The sequence below is a fragment of the Phyllostomus discolor genome, chromosome 1, assembly GCF_004126475.2.
Source record: "Phyllostomus discolor isolate MPI-MPIP mPhyDis1 chromosome 1, mPhyDis1.pri.v3, whole genome shotgun sequence".
In the NCBI taxonomy this organism is placed as follows: Eukaryota; Metazoa; Chordata; class Mammalia; order Chiroptera; family Phyllostomidae; genus Phyllostomus; species Phyllostomus discolor.
In genome coordinates, this window is record NC_040903.2 from 49,005,152 (window position 1) to 49,029,757 (window position 24,606).

The following is a 24,606-nucleotide window of genomic DNA, read 5'->3' on the forward strand; positions in this document are numbered from 1 at the left end:
AATTTTTTTATAAAGTCAAATTGATGATTCTCGAGAGAACAAATTGTCTAAAGTTACTCCCAGTCAGTGGTGGCTACAAAATTTCTATTAGGTGGGGATAGAGGTGGTAGTAGTGTGGTAGACTGAGTGTGTTTGAAGCTGGGTTTTCACAGCACTTTAAAGGGACTGAAAAATTGTCAACTTTCTAAATAAAAATGGGGAGGGGATCCTCTTGGGGGGCCAGGGGTCCAACTCCACTTGCTATGGTCACTGCTCTCAGTACCATTTTGCTCAGTCCATTCTGTCAACAGACTTTTTACTGAGCATTTGCTATGTGCTTCAGACACACAAAGCTGATAAACCCTCTCTGTCCCTGAGACCCCCACAGCCCAGGAGAGACTGAGGGCGAGCTGGACACACCCGGGTCCTCTCAGTACTCCAACAGCAGTGCGGGTTGTCCAGCGTCTCTCCTTGCTCTCTAGTCACTGAGATCTCTCAGTTACAACTTAAAGAGAAACATTAAGAGATCTCACCCGGTGAGATCCGCACCGTGTTCCACCTCTTTGCGTTCATTGCTTGGACAAACTCTACTCCTAGGGTCAATCCCCCTCCAACAGACACGCCCATCTCAAGTCTACTTGAGCGACCCACGGTATCTCTTCTCTGGGCTAATCAGAATCCAGAGAGCATCTTTCAGTTGCAACCATTCTCGTCTTATAGAATGCTTATTTAACCTCAAGCCAGCTATTTTCATTTGATAAAAAAAAAGAGAAAAACCCCCACAAACACACAAACAAACGAACCAAAACAAAAAGCTGCCATTACTCAGTCCCGACCGGGAATCAAGGCTTCTGTTCTCCAGGAGTGCGCTGGAGTCCGCCTGGCCCTGACATTCACTTCCCAGTAGCTGGCATTTGGGGGCGCGGCTGGAGACCCGGTCGAGGAGCGGTAAAGGTGCATTCGCAGTGGGAGGTCCACTGGGACACACGGACTAAGATCTTCCCCGGATGCTGGTTAATCCCACGAAGCTACCACCGGAGGGTCCCAGAGCAAGGAAGATGGATCAGGTCCGCCTACTCTTACTTAGTCTAGCAGGAGTGGCGGGATGGGGGGTGGGGGTAGCTCCAAGGCTTTTGAACGTGGGCATCACCGCCCTCCGGAGTGGGTCCCTTCCTAAGCGAGAGGTGTGGACCCAGTTCGCGGATCCTCAGCTGTGCCTGAGCAAGGACCACGCCATCTCCCCAGCACCCCCAAACCCTCCCTGGTGTGACCACTTCTGATCCCGCTCCAGACAAAGGCAATCTGAACTCCAGCGGCACGAATGAGGGGATCAGGTTGCTCTCTCGGCCTCCCCTCACCACCACACCCCCTCCTGCTTTTCCCCTTCCCCACGTGACTCTCTGGAATCTTTGCCAAAGCTTTGAGTCCCTGGGTCCATTATCACGCGGAGCGGGGGAGGGAGGAAGGAGGAGAGGAACGTGGAGGAGGAGGAGCGTGTGTCTTTAAAACGCGGGGATCCAGAGGGGGCCTTATTTTGTGCGTTTCCGGGCTCTCCGGCGCGCGTAGCATTGAGTTCGGGGGTTCTTTCCAGCCCCTGTAGCTCTTTCCTCCGTGCATTTAAAATTATGGCTTCTCCTCCACTCGAGTAATCACACCTCGACCCCGCAGATCAGCTGTGCGGGTGTTCGGTGAGGAGGCGGCTGCTGGCTGGGAGCAAGCCGAGCCCCCGCAGCCGTCCGCACCCGGGCGAAGGGCGGGGGCGAGAAAGTAGCAGCAGCGCCACCCCCGGCGCAGCCACCTGGGTCTTTCCTCCGAAGCTTTTGAATCGTCTGCGGCAAGGAGCGCGGCCCGAGGCCGCACCGTGAGGTTGCAGCGCCGGCGAGTCCCGGGAGCAGCCGGCAGCGCCGCACAAAGTTTCCAGCAAACGGCCCCCGGCGGCTGAGGTCCACGGAGCCCCGTGGCCCTCGGAGGGGTGGGTGGGACTTCCCAGGCTCCAGGCGACCGGGTCTGCGGACACAGAGCCGACGTAGAGTGTCGAGCGAACTTTCAAAAGCTGCTACAGACTAACCGGCAAGGGGATCTCCACGGTGGGGTACCCCAGAGCGGAAGGGTCAGGCCGGAGGGAAATGCTGGGAGATCAGATCAGGCGGTGACCCGCAACTTTCCGGCGAGACTGCCACAGAGAACTGCACTCTGCCTCCTCTTTTACTCTCTCCTGCTCTGCCCGCGTTGGCGTCCTGCTTTGCTGGAGAGCTGGACAGTGAGTGAATTGAATCCCCCGCCCACCCCCGCGCCTCTCGGGCTAATGCGAGTGTAGCTCTCGGACGGTGCAGCGCCTCGTTTTCCTGGAGGTAACCGCCCGCTGCCCCCCCGCCCTCTGTGCGCCCGGGTCCGGGGCGCCGAAGCCAGCGCTTTGGCCGAGAGCAGGTTCTTGGATGCTGAAAGCTGGGCTCCTGCAGCGTGGGTGTCTAGGCGGCGATGGGTGTCTTCAAAGTGTGGCTCGGGGTAGCCCTGGCATTGGCGGAATTTGCAGTATTGCCTCATCATTCTGAAGGTGAGAGAGCGGTGGTGTGCGTGTGTGACCATGCTTTTTCAAATACCCAGTGGGTTTATGGTATTGTGGGTCGGATGGAAGTTTTTTGGGGGATGGGTGGGTGGGAGTGGAAGTGAAGTGGGCTTTTTCTGAGATTTCTACTCCTGACGGTTTTGCATTCGGATCACCAGCCCGCCTCCCGCCTCCCTGTTTGCCCTGAGTACATTTGGGTGGGTGGCGCTTCTGTTGGGGTGGCATCTCTGAAAGTGGATTCTCTTTTTTCCCCACTTCCCTCAATGGAAAGCAACTACACTGAGCGTAGGTGCGGAGCGAGCAATCGCTCTTACCTGTGTAAAAATACTTCTGCCCCTACGGAAGGTACGACCGGCACCTTCAAGCCCCCGTCGCTCTCCCGCCCTCCTCGTCCCAATAGGTGTCCCCGTAAAGTCCAGTGAAGATTTTATAACTAACTAGCTGATCAGAGCGTGCTCTGGACATACGTAATCCAATGACACGAAAAGAAATCTCCTAGAACAGAGAGGCACGCCTGTCCGGAAAACAAGTGGTTAATAAGTTTAGTTTCATTCTCTTACTTCGCCCTCTGCCTCCCAGTTTTCCTCCGGGGCTGAAGCCTACGTGGAAAGCCCTGGAGCCGGGGGAGAGAGGAGACTGTGGGAATTGTCGCCATGATAGCAGAAGCAAACTTGGCGCAGGGAAATAAATGACTGAATAAGTAAATCAAGATTTTGGGGGTCATGGGATGGCGGGCCCCGGGGCGCGAGGCGCCGGGAGCTCCCACCTGCTCGGCGAAGCCGGGAAAGTCGCCGAGCTAGGGGAGGGGGAAGGGAGCTGGCGGGCTGGGAGGAAGACGGCTTAATCCACAGCACCCGGCTCTCGGCTTCCCCTCCCGGCTCCATTCATTATTCATCCAGCTGCGGGAAAAGGAGTTCACCTGCCCCGCTGCGAATCAGAGCCGCAGCCCGGGCGGTGGCGGGGGACCTGGGGCGGGGCGGGGCGCCTTCTCCACCCTGGTGCGGGCTGGGGGCGGTTCGCGCGTGCAGAGGCCGGGCGCGGGACTGGGGATTGCGGGAGGCCCCGCGGAGGACACGGCCCTGCCTGGGGTCGACCTCTAGTTACCCGGGCATGTGCCTTTTCCTTGCTAGTTTCCCGGGAGAAAGTGCCTTGGAACTCAACGCACAGCAGTGGAGACTTTCCCGTGGGTAAAGGTACCACTTGCCGCACCCTCCCGGGAAATATGTCAAGTGTGTTCTTTCCCTGCGGAAAGCGCGCCTGGAGCCTGTGTAGCCTTCCTTAAAACAGGACAAAACCTGTAGAAACATGTTTGTATTGTATATGTGCGTGTGTGTGCAGACTTAAAAAATACAATTTTTAGAGCTTAATTATGATAATAAACCAGATGGGAGAGTCGATCCAGGCCACCCAAATCTGAACTGGAGACTTAGAAAAATTACGTTTTCACTTGGTGCTGGCGGTTTCTTATGCAGAATCATATCCCAGTAGCTCGGAAAACGTGCCATCTCTCGCTGATAGCTCACCAGGGGGCAGTTGGAATGAGGCAGTTTTACAAACCCAAATCTCTTGAATAACAAAAGCCGTTATTAAAGAGCCTGCAGGGTTCACTCTTTGGAAGACTGGTTGATATATTGTGCAAAGTTTAAGAAGCTCCGAAGTCTTTTGATGGGGGAAGAGGAGTGCAGGGCGCAAGGGGCGCTGTTCCTCCAAAGATTACATGGAAACGTTACTTCTTAGTATTTCACCCTGCCTTCAGAGCATCCTAGAATTTTACAAATTGGACTTACAGATGTCTGAGAGTTTCCATCCAAGTTATAATGACATGTATCGAGTAATGAATGGATATGGACATTTATTGAGTGCATATTATTTGCCTGGCACTATACTAGGTAAACACTTTATGTAGTTTATTTCATTTAATTTAGGTGATACAGGTTCTACAGCCAAAAAACAAGCTGTCATCAGATGACATCTTTGATTTGGGTGTTTCAGGATTTTCTTCTCAGTGCTCAGAGACCATGTCATAAATGCTGTAGTGCACCAGTTAATAATCCTACAGTTATTGTTGATAAAGGTGTGGTTTCTGCCTTCCTCGTCATCCTCACTTAGTTGTGTACTCACTGAGGTCTTCGGATGGGTCCTAATTATTCTTATATCTCCAAACTCAGCTCTTACTATACAGTAGGTATTAAAAAATATTGGTCAGATGACTGAGTGTAGCCAAATCACATTCTTTTGAATTAAGATGGACTGACTGGCTTCCACAATAAGCTGCTCTATGACCTTGAATGGACCAGCTAACTTGTTGGGGTTGTGGTTCTGTCATTTACCAAATGCAGAAGTCAGCCAAGTAATAGCTGTAAAATACTTTTGCTAATCATCCAGCATAGGGGGGAAAATCAACCCTTGTTGTCTCATTTTATAGTCAGTTGCAACTTTCTCATTCTGAATTTTATTTTAATTATTAAAAGAAAAATGAATTATTGGCAGTGATCATTTACATTGTCTTAAATTTCTGACAAACTACTTTGATTCGAGAACTTTATAAAATTAAGATGTTACAGGGAAACTTCTAGTGAACATGGCTGCTTTCTGAATCAGACGTTCTGCTACGGTGTTTTCTGGAGAAGCGAGTCTGGAGTTAGGTTGATGTGGAAGTCCTGTGTACTTACACTAGATAGAACGTGTTAGCTTGGGGACAGGAAAAGATTACTGAATTGGAGGTTAAAAGAACTGAGTTCTAGCCTGTGTCCCATCACTCCCTTTGTGACTCTTACTAATCCCACAATCTTCCAGGCATTTCCTTTAAATCCCATTAACAGAATACACTGAAAAGCATCAGCTGATAGTGTGTTTTATTTAAGGGTGTATCAGCATATTGAGTTATACTCTAGGCTAGAGAGTTCCTTCTGTATAAGACTCAATGCTTAAAACTCAGCATTAAGGAAGAGAAGACATTGGCTAAGAAAAATAATTTGTCTCTTCATTCTTTCATTCCACAAACCTTTATTGAGAGCTTATGTGTCAGCTTAGTTCTGTTAGGGTGATACAGACATAAAATAATAACACCTGCCTTTAGGGATTTAAGTATCTAGAAATCATTAGTACCATAAAGTAGCAGTAGGGTTATGTGAACATTGGTCCTTGGTGGGTTTCCCACTATTGAATAGCATATTTTGCCGTGTATGATGTGCACTTTTTTGCCCAAATTTTTGAGGGAAAAATAAGGATGTGCATTATATATGCGTATAATGATTATACACCATGGGTTAATGAGTGTAACAATCTCGTGTATAATGTGCACAAAAATGTGGGTGCGCATTGTACATGGCAAAATACGGGGTAACTGCAGCTTTGCAGCTTTCGGATTTGGCAGCTACCTGCTAGTGGGAATGAAGAGGCGTTGTATTGTCCCAGGGTTTTAATTCCATCATACTACATTTCTTCCCTGGGGATTGGATTTTGGATGTTACCCACTGCATGTACATTATTTACTGAGGGCACAGCTATCTGTATTCACTGTCATTATGGACTTGAGCAGCTGTGTCACTCAGTTTACTCAGCGCAAGGGGTCATAATGCTCTCCAACCACATGGCTCAGAGAGGGGAGGGGACTTCCACATGGCAGAGTTAGAGCTATGTGCCAAATCTTAGAATACTTCGAAACCAATGGGCCTATTTTCATTTTAACCACTTTGTTAGTTGATCTGAATTCTGGTTGACAGTAATCAGGATGTGAGCTGCCCTGTCAGTCCAGAAAATGATTCTGTTTTAACTATTCCACAGTGTACAAGCCATATGCTGAATTATAACACAACATAAAGCTCGAACATTTAAATGGCAACTGTGACTGCTTGTTCCTAATGAGTCATGCTTTTGTGATACCGTGCTCTCCAAATCTCTTCATATCTTATGGTCAGATCTGCCACAATTTTCTTGAGTTAAAAGGTCTGATATTTTTGTGGCCCTTGAATTTTACTTCTCTAATTGACTGAGTTGAGCAGGTGTAGTTTCTATAGTAAATGGGCTGTAAATACTGTTGAAATTTTTACCTCAAATTTTCTCTGGAAACTTTAGATTGTATATAGGAGTACATTTTAGTGTGCAAAAGGGCTTAGAAGCAGACATTTACTTATTTAAGTGAATGTGAAGGAATGTTACCTTTTGTGTGAATGTTACACAAAAGGTGAATGTTACCTTTTGCCTATGTAACCTGCAAGAAAGGAGCCAACCCAGCAGACCTTGGGGGACCATGGGAGTGAGGTCTGAGGAGCTCAGCTTCCTTCTAGGCACATAGGAACACTTCACCATGCAAAACTATGTGTGCTTTCTCCCAGGGTGTTAGAAATTAAATTAGCTAGCATCTGAGCTGCATTTGGTGCCCTGAAACTGGGAAAGGTCTTAGTCGGAGAACTCCAACTCTTGTTATCTGATTTTTCTTGTTTCCCCTTGAAGAAGTTCAGTTTTCCCTTCTAGATATGCACCATCTGTTAGAATTCACCTTGAGGAATTTCCTTTAAAGTTCAAATGAGGTCATAAATTTAAACCTCAGGTAGAGCTGCAATCATTGCAGTACTCCTTAAGAAAAAAAGTGGTGAGTGAAGTGAATCATTTTGTTTTCCATAGTCCATGAGTTGATCAATGATTGAAAAGGCCCCCTGCTCTGGGTCAGAACCGAAGCTGCCCCCAGCAGCCAATGCCAGCAAACCTCTCAACTTCATCTGCTGGTGGGAGCGCAGCGCATGCCCGTGTGGGAGAAGTATGCTTGTTCTGAGGACCGCATCTGGCCATAGGTGATGATAAATGTTTGATAGGACTGGGCATCCTTGGAATGCTTTATTTTTCTCTAGAGAGTAGAAATGAGGTTTTGGAAGCTGTGTTAATGGAGACTCATTTGTGTAGCTGCCTTCTAGGTAGAGCTGTTCTGTTTTAGGAAAGCCCTTAGAGGGCAAAGCTTGTTTCTTTTGGAATTGTACATCACCGAGTGACCCAAATTGAGTTATTTCCTTTTCCTACTGATGAAATTCACCAGCAGTTACACACTATTTTTGACTTGAGTCTCTTCTCTAGCAGGTATTTGACTTAACCAAGGATATATGAGGTGTCATGCACTCAATGCTACTTTATTTTTCATGTTACAGTGAACTTATAACATCCATCTAGAACTTCCAGAAATGGGCTTTGATGTGGGTACTTGGATACTCCTTAAGATACCTGATTTCTTTTGGAGCTCTAAAAAGATATTGACTTTTGTAAGATATTGCTGTGGGGGAGGGCAATAGAATGATTTGAGGATGGTCTTATTCTAACGGTCAAATTTTGTTAAATTGTACCTAGCTGGTGATCTTTATGTATGTGTATTTTTTAAACACTAGAAGTAATTAAATATATCCATTTGATTTAGAAATTGAATTGTTATGATATATATTTATTTGAGCTATATATGATTATTTTATATACAGGGAGGGACAAAAGTAGGCTTACAATTGTGAGTATGCAAAACACAGAGTTTACTTTTGTATTATTTATTAATTATTATTTTCCATACACACAACTGTCATATCTATCATATATCTATCATATGTGAATATATGTCCTTTTTTATTAGATACCATAGACTGAAATACTAAGTCTGGGGAACAGGATTTGTTAAAGAAAAATAAATCAGAAAGAATTTTTTTCCCAAATTTTTAATCTCAAGTTATTCTTACTTGAATGTTAAGGGCACAGAAGTTATTTCAGTAAATTTGCCCACAGAGATCTTTGAGTCAAACCTCAAGTGTAAATAGCCATCTCATTTTCTTTGAAGATTGTTCTTAATTCCGTTATTGGGGGATAAGGTAGACCCGTCTTTTCCTGAGAAGTTACTATTTTTGAGACTTCATGAGTGCTCTGTTAGAGAGACCAAGCACTGTAGTAAACTGAGTTCTTCTTTCTTTGGACACCAAGTGTGGTGCCTTGTCGAGATGTTCTTCTGCTGTTCCAGTCTGTTGCCCAGCCTCAGTTTCTGAGAGGGAAGCTGTTAGCATACTGCCCACATGTTCCTAGGTTAAATCAACACCTGCTGTGCTGTTCAAACATTGGTTGGGAATGTGTGTATGTCCTTTTAAATTAGCATTGTAATTTCACATTGTTTTCAAATATAAAACTTAGAAATATTTATTTTACCATACACTATTTATTTATAATATATAGGCTGTCCCATTCAAATGGAGCCTTCTTTTCCTTTTAGAAGCAAATTGCCTATCTGTTGTTTTTCATTTGGTGATTATGAGTGGAAAATATAAAGATGTATTAGTTTACAACCAGCCCATTAGAAAAAAAAATTGAATGCAAAGGGAGTGAAAAGAGTCTTTGAGGTCAGGAGCTCAACAGAAGAGTTCTTTTCAAATAACTAGTCTATACCACTCTGCTATAAAATATTTTAATATCCCTAAGGAGAAACATATTATGTTAAAGGCATATAGTAGATAATCAGCCATATACCTAAGCAGATACCTACTAGGTGAAGAGTTAGGGAAAACAGAGTAGGAAAAGCCCCTGTCCTAAGAGTATGTTTATAGGTAGTGGGGTAGACACCACAGTTCCACATGCTTAGCAAGGCTTTCCCAAGGAAGTACATAAGAATGGATTCACAATCTGATGATGTAGGCATGAAGTGCTATGAGCTCAAAGGAGAAAGGGCATAATCCTGTGGGCTGGGAAGCTTCATGAAGGAGATAGAATCATGTGCACTGAACTTAAATAGACCATATGCATCTTCTGCCAGTAATATCGATGAGCGAACGCATTGGGATATGAAAGTATTATGACAGGATCCTAAGTTGGCCTCTTGGGTTGGACTGGAGGACTTGTGTAAGCAAAAAGTGGCCGAGAAGTCTGGATAAGTACATTGGGACTGGATCATGGAAGTTTTGCTGATTTATCACAAATGAAAATAGACACTATATTTATAGCATGCCATTATAAATGCATTTGTTTTAAAACTCAAACACTAAGTTTTAATGATGCTTTCCCTCATGTGTGTCCAAGAAATCTTGCTTTGGTATATGGAGTTATTTCCCCAGGGGCAGAATGCTCAAGTTTCTAAGGTTTTGGAATGTGCAGTTTGCTGAGTATGGTGCATATAAATGCAGTATTCCTGTAAGTCTGCTGGGGCAATGCCAGTTGGTTTACTATGCATCCCTTTTAATTATTGTTTTGTTTTTCTCTACAGGTGCTTGTGTCTATCAGGGCTCCTTGTTGGCGGTAGGTCATTCTTAATATTTTCTGTTTATTTCTTTTGAATGTAAAATGCTTGACTGAGGTTACTTAGTGAGTGAGATGACCCTATCATTCTAAAATATGTTTATTTTCCTTCACAGTTTGAGGATTATCCCTCATCCTGGCACAATCATACTCAATTACTTAATACCTTTTTCAGAGTGAATTAGTTCCATTCGGATACTCAGATATTGAAAGAGAAGTTCAAACACTCAATGCACGATTTGCATTCCATAGCTGTCCTTGGTGTCTTTTCAGTCAGAGAGAAAATTAGGTCCCATTCTCTTGTCAGATATGAACTAGGGCACAATTTGTTTATCTTGCTGTTGCATTTGCTTCTTCCTTTGAACCGCCTCCAAAAAAGGTATGATTATTAAAATCAGTAAAATATGGAGGATTCTAGACTATTGCTTTGAATTATAAACTTAAGATTTGGTAAACAACAAACAAATTACCATTTTATTGCTGAAACTTTGCCATGTAGAGTAGAGTTAATTTTGAATTTAAAGTTAGGATGACTTGGGGGGAAAGCCAAGGCAAGTCTCCTGCATTTCTTTCCATTAATAATGTACTGTGGTGCATAACAGTGTATTTAAGCCTTATTGAAAAAAACCGTCTATGCTCCATCAACTCTAATAAGTGGTGTGACAAGTCATTCTTCATCACTTTTTTATTGTGGTTTAATAAATGTTGTAATAAAAACAGAACTGAAATGGTTGGAAAGGGTTTGCTCATTTCCATCACAACTTGGTATTGACATGTATGATATTAGTAAGTCATCTTGGATTATCCTTGTGGTGTTGAAATAGATGAGTAATATCTGAAATATCCAACAGTCTAGATACTTGTAGATGTTCACAATAATATTCTTGAATCTGAATTTTACGTAATATCGTTACTGGAGATTTGTGGGACTTTTTCCTTCCTTATATTTTCCTATTAAAGAGTCAGGAGAAAGGCATTTTCCCTGTCTTTTTCATTTCATGTTCTTAAAAGCCTACTTTTCCTTCTGTTTATTTTTTAATATATTTTAGGACTCATTTTAAAATCAATGTGCTGTAAAGTACATCATCAGTTTTGGGGAACTATAGTATCTATTATAGACAAGTCTATATTGTATTTACGTTAATACAAAGAAAATTGCTTGTTGTATAGAATGCTTCGTAATACTCAATATATTTTCATAGCTATTGATCCATCTGATACTCATAATAGACCAGGGAAATAGGCAGGCCACATATAGTTTACACCTTCCCTCTTTTCTTTCTTTCTTTTTTTAAAAAGATTTATTTATTTACTTTTAGAGAGGGAAAGGAGGAAGAAAGAGAGAGAGAGAGAAACATCAATGTGTGGTTGCTGGGGGCCGTGGCCTGCAACGCAGGCATGTGCCCTGGCTGGGAATCGAACCTGCAATGCTTTGGTTCGTAGCCCGCGCTCAATCCACTGAGCTACACCAGCCAGGGCTACCTTCCCTCTTTTCAGTGAAGAACCAGGATGAGAGAAAGATTAAGAGATTTGCTAAGGGAAATGGACTATTAGAAACAATCCATCTTTTTTGCTGTTGTTGTGCCTTTATCTGAAGAAAAGTGGCTAGACTATCTTTTATATTTGACATTGTTGTGTGTACATTTGAATATGAAAGCATCAAGTATTTGGAGAGATCAATTTGGTCAAGTTAAAGGAGAGACTGTCAGTTGAATTTGCATTTAACAGCTGATCTTGCTCCCCTCTGTTTCTCCATGCCCTGGCTGAGCCCAGGGCTCCTGGCTGCCCAGGACTAGTAGGCTGTGCTCTAGTGCACCAGCAGGTCCTGACGGCCCCCTGCCCCCAGCTGGCTTCTTGGTTTACCAGGACTCTGCTACATTTGTTCCTGGACCTCTGATGTACTTATTATTGTAGTTATGCAATTCAATTAGAAAGGCAATACACTTATCACAACTAATGAGGATTAGCAGACATTTATTGACAGCCAGTCCTGCTATTTTAGGCTAATTAGGAATGAATGCATCAGTGAACAAACAAACAAAATCCTTGCCCTCATGAAGCTTGAATTGTAATGAGCAATGTACATAGTATGGCAGGTAAGTGCCATGGAGAGAAACAATATAGGGTGGAAAAGGCTGAATGGGGCAAGGATGGCTAGCTGAGATAGGGTGATAGGGAAGCCCTCACCGAGAAGGTGACATTTGAACAAAGACCTGATTATAAGAGCTAGCTCCCTAGATATCCAGGGAAAGAGAATTCCAGAGAAGGGGGAACAGCAAGTGTGAATTCTGAAGAAGTGTGTGGATGTTGGAGTGACCAGTGCATGTGACTCTGAAGGCAGGATGGCAGGAGATGAAGTCTGAGAGGCGGGCAGGGGACAGAGCATGGGGCCTTGTCCTTCCAGCAAGGTAGGCGGGCCATCAGAGGAGCTAGAGCAGAATGACAAAATCTGACTTACCGTTTAATTAAACTGCTGAAATGTGAATGTGAAAAGAAATAACATCCTTGTTTCTAGGGAAACTATGTTGAATACTTTAAAAAGACTCTGTAGAGGTGAGTCACTAAAAATTTGCTGTCAAATTAAGTGTGAGAGAAACAGCTATGAAAGATTGGGGAAAAACACAGAAATCCAGAGAGAGTCTGCATTTGGATTTATTTGCAACTGCTTTAAGTTTTCTTGCACTGTCAGGAACTTCACACTGGACATGAGGATGATGCGTTCTGAAGATAGTTAAATTGTCCACATAATTCATTGCTGCACTCTCTCCACATGACCTGGTCTTGAAGAAAGGCGCATGTCAGTGAAATTGAATGAAAGTACATCCAGGCATTTTGAATTAAAGTAAATAATTTAAGAACATGTATATACTATTCTAGGATTCTTCGATTAAGCAACTCCTTGGGTGAGAGGATTTCCACTGTAAGAGGCTTCACAGTTGGGCCCCGAGGATGGTGGTGTGGTATCCCTGTCCCTATAAGTTCTACCCACGTGTGTTGCAGAGCTAGGAATGGCTTCAAGGTCATGTATTCCAATCACTCCACTTTATAGGTGAGGAAGCTGGGCAACAATGTGAAGTTCTTGAGTTTCATTCATTTTTCAGGTAACTAGAAGTAGAAAATGGATCTGGTTGAAAATGGCAGAGCGTCAGCTTTACCCAGAAGAATTCCATAAGACATATCAAGCAAATGAGTGCACTGATCTGGTTAACTCTCATCCCACCTTGTGAGGCTTCCTGCCACTGATACCTTTTTCAATTGCTTAGGAGGCTTTCACACAGAGTTGGACATTCATGGCTCTTATTTCAATTCCTCCTCCTCTGCTAAAGACCAGCTCTGTGATGGTGAGCAAGTTACATAGCCTTCCTGAATCTCTTGCATATCCTATCTGAAATGAGGATAAATGAAACCTTTCCTGGAGGTTTTTTGTAGAGTAAGAAGATAATGTGGGCAAGACACCCAGATGCAGTGCCTGGCATGTGGTTTTCTACAGTAACACATTTTCTTTACTAATCAAGAAGAAGAAGAGAAAGGGGTAGTTATTAAGCATCTGTTATGCATTTCATACTCTCCACAGTCTCAGGAAATAGGTTTTATCTTTACAGATGAGGAAATTGCAGCTCAGGGAGTCTACATCACTGGCCCCAAATTACACAGCCAGTCAGTGCTGGAGGAAGAGAGGGTTCAAACTCAGTTCTGACTGTCCTGCCATCTCACCCAGCATACTGTTTCTCACAGCCAGGCCAGCACCTGGACACAACTAGCTTATTTCATCTTCAGCCCTATGTGCTCCTCCCCTCTCTGCTGCACCTGCCATGCAGTTGTCTCTGCCAGGCTCTGTCCCGACCTGCAAAGGCCAGCTGTCCCTGGCTAACCTCTTTGAGTTTCATGGAGGCTTGCCTGCACTAGCATGCACTGAATTCACACACTATGCAGGAAACATTTATGGGGTCATTCCAGCTTAAAAATATATGGTGACACACACACATTCACACATCCCCAACAATATATTGTGTTATTCAACTTGTGACAGCTCAGTGGACTAGCAGTGACATTCTGTGTGGTTTGGTTCTAAGCCGCATGCAGCTGACTCTCACTCATGTACTGACGTCAGCTGTCTCTCTTCACCCTTCTTGAACACTGTCTTCTCTGCCCTTCTCTCCATTCCTCTGGTCAGAAATTACCTGAAGGGTCTCAACATACTCAGGAAAGTCCTGTACCTTGAGGAGCTCTGACTACTCTACTTTGGGGTGTGCTTCTTCCCTACCATAACCCTGCACCCACAGGCTCTCACGACTTTCTCTAAAGTCAGCCCTTGGGGAAGAGAGAGTGTATGTTAAGCCAGAAATCCATCAGAGGGAAGCTGCCTACTTAATATGTTTAACTGTGACTGGGGCATTGAATGTGAGGAGGGAAATAAATGTATTTCAAAGTTTTCACCTACCTTCTGTTCTTTTCCAATTCCATGAGTAAAAGATGTTCACTTTTTTTTGGCATCACCCCAGGCAAACAATTCTTTATTAGGTTCTTCCTGGGGGTAGATGGACTCTTCACCTCAGTTTTTGCATCTTTAAAACAGAGGTGAGCTCTTTACTTCACCGGGTCGTTGTGAGGGTTAAAGGAGATCAACACAAAGCCCTTGCCCTGTGCTAAGTGGCCTACAGCGCTCAATAAGGCTTAGCTGCAGTTATTGTTGCTATAAGGTAGTCATGATCAGAAAATTTGGACAAAACTACACTTTTTCCCTAAACCAAAAGTGTTAAATATTGGGATTTCCCTGCTTGGACTAGCACACTTGAAAGAAAGAAAACAATCGTCAAGGATAATTGAAACCTGGAGGGTTTACTATTTATGGTATAACACAAACTTCAAAAAGATCCAGCTTTTGGAGTTTGAATCTTGGTAATGCTACATACTTGCTGTGTATCCTCAGCTGTGACATTTAATGCAGAGGACTGTATTCCTCAAACAGTTGGTGTGAAGATTAACTGAGAGCAGGCTTCGGAGACAACTCGGAGCTGGGCTTGGCAAAGAACCGGCACACATCTCATGTAGGTGGCACCACAGTGTCCGAGTGGAAGTGACGGAGTGATAAAGGCAGGGGTGTCTGGGTTGGGTCCTGGCTGTGTAATGATGAGCTGTGTAGCATGGAGTAAATTGCTTGACGGATGTGCGGTCTCAGTTTCTAAATTTGTAAAATGAGAGTTAAGTAAGATTGTCTCCAAGATTCTTCAGAGTGGTGCTATCCAATAGAACCTTCTCTGCTGATGGAAATGTTCCATCGAGATGTTCCAGTGTGGTAGCCACGGCCCATATGTGGTAATTGAGTACTTGATGTATGGCTAGTGACACTGAGAAACTGAATTTCAACCTTTGCTTAAAATTAATTAATTATAATTTAAATTTAAATAGCCATATGTGGCACATGGCTACTATATTGGACCATGCAGCTTTAGAGCTTTAAAATTGTTAATATACCTGAGTACTTAAACTTGAATTATAGTCTCATGGATGGTTCTCACCCCTGGTGAAGACTTACTGTAGTGTTGTTATCAGTTGTGAGGAATGTCACAAGAAATTTGTTAGAGTACTTGAGTTCACTATTTGATTATTAGTTTAAATAATTTGAGCAGTCATCTCTGTTACAACACTACTCTCCCCATAGGGCTTGATGTGTTCCTTTGAATACAAGAAAAGGGTGGCGTTGTACCTGAGCCATCACCCATACCCAATCTTACATATTCCATTTAATATTTTCCTGCTGAGGTACGATTGAGAAAAACTATATATTTAAGATGTACAGGTTGATGTTTTGATATACTTACACATTTTGAAATAATCATCAGAATCGTAGCCATCACCTTACTTAATTACTATTTCCTTCCTTCCTTCCTTCCTTCCTTTTTTTTTGGTGGTGAGAACACTTAAGATCTATCTCTTAGCAAAGTTCAAATATACAATATGTATTATTAACTATAGTGACATTGTTGTACATTAGATCTCTAGACCTTGTTCATCCTGACTTACATTTCCCCCTTTACCCTCCCCCTAGCTCCTGAAAACCACCATTCTGCTCTCTGCTCCATGAGTATAACAGTTTAGATTCCACATATAAGTGACACCATATATATCTGTGTATCTACATATAGGCATAGGTATATAGATAGGTCACATTTTCTTTATCTGTTCATCTGTTAATGGATATGTAGGTGTTTCCATGTGTTGGACATTGTGAATGATGCGGGAGTTAACATGGGACCACAGATTTCTCCTCAAGGTCTTGATTTCATTTCTTTGAATATATATGCAGAAGTGGGCTTGCTGGATTATATGGTAGATCTGGTGTTTTAATTTTTTGAGGCACTTCCATACTTCTTTCCAGTGTGATTGTACTAATTTCCACACTCACGAAACGTGTCCAAGGGTTCCCTTTTCTACACATCCTCACCAACACTTGTTATCTGGTCTTTAATAATAGACAGCATAACAGATAGGAGGTAATATCTCACAATGGTTTTGATTTGCATCCATTAAAATTGTTACAAAATATTTTTGGTGTTTTGTCAAAGTCTAGTATGTTCATGAGAGTATTATCCACTGTTTATGTTGTAGCAGAAAACGTTGAGAAGCTCTGGTCTAATCTGTAAGCCTTATTTATTAGATTTAAGGAAGATTAAGGAAAACAATAAGGGCTCTTCAGTCTTAGTGTCTTTTTAAAAAAATCAGTGTGCTATGCCATTACTTTTTTTTAAATCTAAAACAAAAGAGATAGCTCATAGAAGTGAAAATGTCTCAGACTTGCATATTCACCAACATACTCAAGAGGTTTTATGAAGAAGAGACATGAAGAAAATTTGGTAGCCTTCTCTCAAGTGCTCAAAGATCTCTTAAACAGCTAGTGAATCTTGGTCAGTGGCTACCATTAAACACCCTACACTTCTCAGCAGTGGTGGACTTCTTGGCATCCAGTGGATATACTCAGAGGGAAGCAATAAAATCAGCAATTCCTTAATTTCCCTTAAGAGTACTATTGGGTATTGTAGGATATTGCTGTTTTTCGTTATAGCTTAACGAGAATTCATCATTTTTTAATGCCTCTGCTCCTTCATTTATTTTTAAATATTGAGTCATATGCTTTTAAGTGGGGAAGCTACTCTTTATTAAAATGTACTTATTCTGGGGTATACACTTCTTTCCTTAGAAAAGCAAATAGCGCATCATCACCATGCTAGGTGCTGGAATAAATTTTGGGAAGTTGTGAGCTTCCTTTAACTAGAGGTATTAAAGTGGAGACTGGACAGTCAGTATACGAAATGGGACAGTGGTGGCTTGGTCTAGGGACCTTTTAATTTGGGCTCTTACTTGTGTAGACTGAAGGGCAGAGCTGTGTGTTTCTGCCTAAGGGAGCCAGCCCTTGGAGAGGATGAGGAAATCTCCAGGGTGTACAGGGAATGGTTTCTCCCCTGCCTTTCTTCAAAGGCAGCGCGATTTTGCACCCATGGGTGCCAGGTGGTAAAAATTGGGCTCTATGAGATTCATATGACTCTTTTTTCCTTGATGGGTTTTTAAAAATTGTTCATCATAATCAGATGTGCCAGCTTCCTTTTTGGAATTTATATCTTAGAATCCTTGTGTGAGACGAATAATGTAAGAGATTTTGTGATTTTATTGATGAATAATCCATATGCACTTTCATTCTTATTCATATTCTTGTGGTAGGAACAGATGTTTAAGTTAACAAACACATATCTTATGCTTTGTTTTGAATTTGGAAGATGCAGCTGAGCTTGGCAGCCATATTAATTTCTTCAAACTATGGTATGTGTGATCATATTTCTTAATTTCTTGGACAGACTATACATTTGCCATACTTTTTTTTAAAAAACCCTTTTGTCAGTTTTGCTCCAAATTGCCTTACAACCTAGTACCTCATTTTTTAAAACCAGTTGTCTGTTTATAACTACATATGTTCATTTTATATATAGTACATTTATATATGTATGTGTGTATATCCCCTAGAAAAGAACTATCACTCATTTATGGCAATTTATGGTATAATCTTGTCATAGTTTACTTACTTTTTAAAGCCCTGTGCTTACTAAGAGAAAAGATAATATGTAAATATGAAATGACAATTATGAGTTAAGCTTATGTTTTATTGGAATTTGAATGACAAATATCTAAAAAGAAGTTGACTTGAAAATTTCATAGAATGACATTTTGCTTCTGTAATGGGAAGAGACATTTAAATATAAAATTGGCACAAAATATTTTGTTGCAAAAATCTGGGTAGTTTTTCGTAAAATAAGTGCATGGCTTCTGCTATCCCAGCTAAGTTCCTTTTATCAATGATTTCTTAGTCTCCCAGAGTTTCGAAGCTAAATGAAAGGAGGGAGGAAAGGGAGAGGCTGTTATGGCAAGAAACAGTTTATTGTCAGTACTCAGGAGGCCCTTGAGTTTGGGCCATGACCTGTGAGTTCTTTCCTGACAGCTTGCAAAATTGGTTATTTATGTCATTCCTTTCTTCTAAAGGGAAATTGAATGGGTAGATGGGTAGAGGGAGTGATGGGGAAAGGAGCGTGTCTACCTTGGAGAGCAGATTTCGTAATTCCTGTACCTTACATTCTTGGAATGGTTTTGGAGAATTATTAACAGAAATGAATGCTTGTCCTTTGTTGCTCTTACTCTACTGAGTTTCCCTATCACCCAGGAGGAACTTGGTCTAAGAGATGCGAGAACAGGAACAGAAGGAAACCTAACTTGAATTAGCAGCTAAGAAGAAACCCCTCTCTCTCCCATTTGCCATAGGTACATGATAGTAGTAGCGATCCAGCTGGACTCCAGCTGTTTATTGGTCAGCCTGCATGTGCTAGAAGGTAGCAGTAATATCCCCTAGTCATGTCCCCAGTAGCTCCTTTTCTAATTTTCTCTACTGGCAAAGTCCTAATTTTTTTCCAGTCCTTACCCCTTTCCCACATAACTTGTGTACATCTTAATCGTAAGCTGATTAGGAAGTTTACATTCCCTTGCCAGGATTGGTTCAGGAGTGAGTATACAATCTATATGTCCAAGGAGACATGTGTGGATGTCTGCTGAGGATTTGGGTGTTTGAAAGGACCCCCAGAAATAACACACCTCTTTCCTCCCAGTGCTGAACAAGTTGAGAAATAAAACAAAGAATAAATATACAAGTAAAAATAGCACTTTTTGTTTTTTAATCAGTGAAGCTAAGGTGCAGGATACAGCTTTAATTTTCTTAGCCAAATGGGCTTACTGATCATGAACCGCCAGACTCAGGCAGACTTAGGCAGACTTATGCCTTCACAGGCAGAGCTTCACAGAGGACACTTTCCTGGGCACAGAGGAAGGGCTGCTCAGAGGGGAGTTGGTTACTGTTTGGAGAAGCAGAGGAAAATGCCTGCTCTTGGTTGATAGGTTTGCTCTCTAGAAAAGGAAGGAAGACAAAACTGAGTTAGGAGTTCCCAGGTTACTCTTTAAAATTTTCCAATTACATAAATTAAGCCATCTTCCCAGGGATAAAAAAGGTCTGGTTGATGCATTGATCTCCCTTTGCCAGAAGCAAACGTCAAGAGAAAGAAGAACTTTCCCCATCGGCATTTGAATATGTGATTTCTGGAGCTGTTGCAAGCATTTTGCAACCATCAGAATACTTAGCCAACACAGAGAGGTTGACAGAGGAGAAAGAGAAAGATTTTGGTTCTTTGAGGAGTTTGGTTGTTGTTCTGCTTACTTAAGCAGCGTAAGAATGACCTTTCTAGGGAATTGGTATAAAAGCTAAAAAAATTCCCTCATTGTTTAAACCAGTATGAATAGGATTTCATGTTACTATAACCAAAAGCATTCTAACCAATACCCTACAATTGGGTAATGAACTCAGTTTGAAGCACTTTGGGATAAGGGTCTGTATTAGAGCAATAGCAGCATGGTTAGGGGAGCAAGCTCTAGATTCAGACTTCCTGAACTCAAGTCTGAGTTCCTCACTGTTGTTTGACCATGGGCAAGTCACTTACCTGATCTTTAAAATGGAGATAATGGTGTTGCCTATATTACAGAACTGTTATAAAGATAATACATAGATAGAGATAGGTAATATCTGAAAGTACCTGGGATATATTAAGTAGTAAGTATGTGCTAGCTGTTGAGAATACTGTTATTCATGAAGGAAACAACTTTGGATACTGGCCTTGAAATATGAGTTAGTTTAGAATTAGAAGAGATGAGGGAAAAACTCTTACAACAGAGGATCTGTATAACTAGAAGTGTAAGTGGCAAAGGTAATCCAGTTGATTGAAGTGTGAGAAGTGATGCAATGAAACACTGAGAAGGGATTTTTAAAGTCCAGATCACATACGGCCTGGAATAAGGCATTTGAATTACATTCTGTAGGCAGTGGGGACCCTTTGAAATGGAAATCATTTGCTCTTGAAATCTAACTGTCACTGCAAACCAATGAGCATATTGTTGGAAGTGAGGTGTCACGGCCCCCTCCTCGGCCTTGTTCTTCCCTCTTCTTGTTTTCACCAGGGTCCGGATATAGTTGCTCTGTGAAGCTTTGGAGAGGGCGTGGGTGTCTCCATGTAAGTGATCATCATTGCTGAATAAAAAGATCAGTTTGCACATACCCTACAGTGAGTCAGTACTGTTATGTTCATTATTAGTTCAGCAGAAGTGGGTTCTTCTGGCGTTATGTCAACTGAAACTCCCTATTAATAGGCATTATTCCACTCCTTTAATATTGATGTTCATAGTGATGAACACTGAGGTGGTGGTATAATCCCTTTTGCTTCCTCTTTAATATAGTGGCATTTCTTATTTCTCCTTCACAATTTGTAAAAATTAAATTATGTTCCAGATAATATTAGGATAAAACACATTTGATTGTGTTAAAAATATTGTTTTTCTTGGAAACCTAGTTATTTGACATACACTACCCCAGATTTTGAAGAATATAATTTTTCTCCCAAGCTGGGCAGTAGTACTTACTATCTTTTTGTCAGCTTCTAGAGTTTTATCAGAGTTATCAATTCCTGCATGATTTCTAAAATGATTTTTTAAAATTCATTTTCCAAGTACAGTTAATATACAGTATCATATCAGTTTCAGGTGTACAGTATGGGGATTAGACATTTATATAACTTACGAAGTGATCACCGGGGCAAGTCTAGTGCCCGTCTGACATTGTATGAGTTACTACAATATTACTGACTATATTCCCTATGCTGTACTTTTTGTTCCCATGACTATTAAAAATTGTGTACTAAGTTGATTCTTTTTACTTTCATCAAAATCATTTAATATTGTTACAAATTGATAGCCATTAAAAACTGAACAATTTTAAATGTAATTTATACTTAAATTTATTATTTTTTGTATGGATGGGAAATTAGAAGCAAAAAGACAAACTGCTTAGAATATAATAAATTTTATCAGAAAAATTTTCATGTGTTTTTTTACTGCCTGCAGGGCCACCTCCTCCCCCCACCACACAACCCTCCCCTGCCGCCATGGGTGAGAATAAGTCTACTAAGACATTATTTGCTTGGGGAGGAAAGGTGGCTGATCTCTCAAAGGAGAAGGGGCTGATCTCTCAAAGGAGAAGGGCCAGGAGCCTTTTCCTAAATGGGCTTTTACTGGGTTCAATTTGCACAGGAATACAGGTAAAGCTCATCAATCATTGTCAGGTAGTAAGGATCAAACAATAGATAACATACAAAGAACTAGGAGAGCTTACTCTGTGTCAGGGTCAGTTAGCTAAAGGGCTATAAAACTTTGGGGAACAAACTCATTTCATGCTTGGACCCTTATCAGAAAACTGGGGGCATTCTTAGCAAAGCAGGTTTCACAGGATTTTATGTATTCTTTGTTAGGCCTGATCTCCCTGGGGAACTCACCCTTTCCAGCACTGGGCTGCACAGCCCTCTGTCATTATTTCAGGCTTAAGTCAGGCAGGGGAAGGAAGGCAGCCAAGAGATTAGGAGACTTCTTGCAGACAAAATGAGGACTCAGGCTTTGTCAGAGCCAAGGGGCAAGGGTCCTTTACCCCCTTTTTCTATAGCCCTTTAAGTGTGCTTACTATTCACTGCTGACTTGGAGGAAAAAACCTTAATAGCAGATAAATATTAAGCATAATAAAATAAATACTGTGAGCATCAAGATAATGTATATTCCTGTGAGGTGCTTTTATGCACATTTATTAAGGTCAATGATACTTAGTAAGGGAGATTGTGTCTTTCAAACTAAGATTTCAGATTTTATGTACTATATTGAATTGAGTTAAAAAAAATTAAAAGGTAAACAATAGTGTGTTTTTTTTATTTCTATTTTTTTAACAATGGTGATTTAAAACTAAACCATAAAACTCAGAATATCATCCCAAATTTTGAGAATGATAACTTTCATTTTTGTTTTTTCTAAATGAAAAAGGCCATATTGTTTTATTTATTGTATTAAAGATAATACAAGTTTGTCCTAAAAGAAAAAGGACCAAACATACTATATAAAAAGAAGGGAAAAATCTCCATTAATCCCAGTAATTCCATTTAAAAATAATTACCAAATTAGATGAATTTATGGCAGAACTTTTTGTATAAATGTGTCTGTGCCCTGGCTGGTATATCTCAGTGGATTGAGCAGGGGCCTGCAAACCAAAAGGTCGCTGGTTCGATTCCCAGTCAAGGCACATGCCTGGGTTGCGGTCCAGGTCCCCAGTGGGTAACACGTGACAGGCAACCACACATCGATGTTTCTCTCCCTCTCTTTCTCCCTCCCTTCTCTTCTCTCTAAAAATAAATTTAAAAAATCATTGAAAAAAAGTTGTGTTACACAAAAACAGGCATCACAATATGCATATTGCTTGGTCATTTGTATGTTTTATTTAAAACTTCATAATGAGTATCTTTCTGTGTTAGTACATATTGATCTGTATCATAAATTGATCATGGATAAACTGTAAGTTACGTTAGCCCACCCTGTTGATTGGTATTCAGATTTCAGTATTTTGGTATTATAAACAACACTGTGGCAAACATTCTGGCAAACTTTTCAGTTATTTCCTGAGGGGAAGTTCCTTAGAAATACAGTTTTTGAGTCACATTATATATAATTTTTAAAAGTATATTTGTGTACACATTTAATGCATATTACCAAATTTCCCTTCAGGAAAGTCGTACCAATTTTCCCTGCTATTAGCTGGTACTAGTAGAGAATTCTGATGTAAGGATAAAACCAACACTTGATTTTTGAATGATTTATTTTTAAAGGTTATGGAATAGAAGACAGCATTAACAAATCTGATAAAATTCTAAAATTTTATAACAATGTAAAACCTAAAAACTCAAATTATATAATTTCAAAGAATTAGTGTTGTAAAAAACCACTTAGTATTCATAAAGAATTCATACAAATGTTTGAGAATAACACCAAACTTTTGGAATTAAACAGGCTAAAAATAGGAATAGAGAGTTCACATAAGGGAAAATACAAGTAGTGAAGTATATTAAGAAGAACCATTGTTAATAGCCAAGTAAAAACTAATCCAGAAATGGGATATCACCTTGCACCTATTAGAAAAAAAATTTAAATGACCAAATTCAGTTTTGATGAAACTTCTGGGAATTTGCATGTAGGAATTAATTTAGAAGAATGAAAAAAAGTATGCCTGAAGAAGTGCTCTTTCCAACATTATTTATAATATGGACTAAGAAGTTATCTTCATGCCTGTGTCAGAGGAGCGGTTAAGTAGATCATCACGGGTTATGTTGACACGGGACATTATATAGTCATTAAAATAATAGCTGTGAAGAGCATCTGGCTGTATAGACACAGTTGATGTAACGTTAAGTGAAAGACAGAGCAGTCACTCAAACCCTCTGATTAAAATCATTTTTTAAAAAAATGTATTTATCTGTGATTGGAGTCTGATAAGGGGGAAAACTCATTTTATGTCAAAAGGAATAAGAAGCCTGTAGGTAGAGGATATGGAACCACAGGAGAGAGAGGATAGAAGTCATGAGAGGGAAAAGACAATGGACGGAGAAAATTGAGAAGAGACAGGAGGGACAGAGCGGGATCTAACTGTAAGTGGCGGAGACAACTTAGACAAGTTTCTTTTTCAAAGGCAGAAGCACAGCAGCAGAAGGTGTGTGGAAATTACATTACTTAGAACTCTTCATGTGAGTGACAGAAACTCAACCCAAACTGGCATAAGCAAAGGCTGTAATTTATCGCTCCCTTAACCTGGAAGTCCAAAGGTTTAGCTTCGGATGCAGCTGCATCCACGTGTTCACACGACATGTCTCTTAGCTGTGTTTTACTCTGGGCTGGAATCCAGGCAGCCTCTTTGTGGTGGCCACGTTGGTTTACATAGTTCGAAGAGCTCATATTCATAGAGAACCTTTTTTAGGGGTGATGTCTCCAGTTAAAGTTCTAGAAAAATTTCTGATCTGTCTGGCTTGAGCCAAGCACCATACCCCCAGGTATAATAATACCTTAACGGGGCTAGAAGAAACCTTATGATTTACCAGACTACCAAGTGGAGGATGGTGGTTCTAACCATGAAACCATGCTGGACAAAGACAGGAACCAATGTTCTCTGCAAGGATAAGTAGACTTTTGGAGGCAGAGTGGCTTGTTCACTAAGTCTTAAGTGAGAGCTACCATCTGCCGGGTTGGCCTAATCAATGAGGCTGGGGAAAGCGTCATTGGAACCGGCCTCCTGTCTCTTGCTTACTACCCCACTGTGGTCAGCACTAGACTAACATCCGTATTTCCTTGCTTTTACCTGAAGCTGAGAAAAA

At 41.4% G+C, this 24,606-nt stretch overlaps 1 protein-coding gene across 3 annotated transcripts in view; it reads left to right on the forward strand.

The window, feature by feature from the left end:
- Nucleotides 1–800: 800 nt before the first annotated feature.
- FRAS1 (Fraser extracellular matrix complex subunit 1) overlaps nt 801–24,606 on the forward strand; it is a 423,042-nt gene continuing 399,236 nt past the window's right edge. The window contains exons 1-2 of one of the 3 annotated variants that reach the window (XM_036022554.1): nt 801–2,533; nt 9,762–9,793. In XM_036022554.1, coding sequence (XP_035878447.1) covers nt 2,458–2,533; nt 9,762–9,793 — 108 coding nt within the window. In that variant the 5' untranslated portion in view covers nt 801–2,457. The remainder of the gene's footprint in view (nt 2,534–9,761; nt 9,794–24,606) is intronic. The other 2 variants (XM_036022552.1, XM_028505680.2) reach the window with 2 other exon arrangements.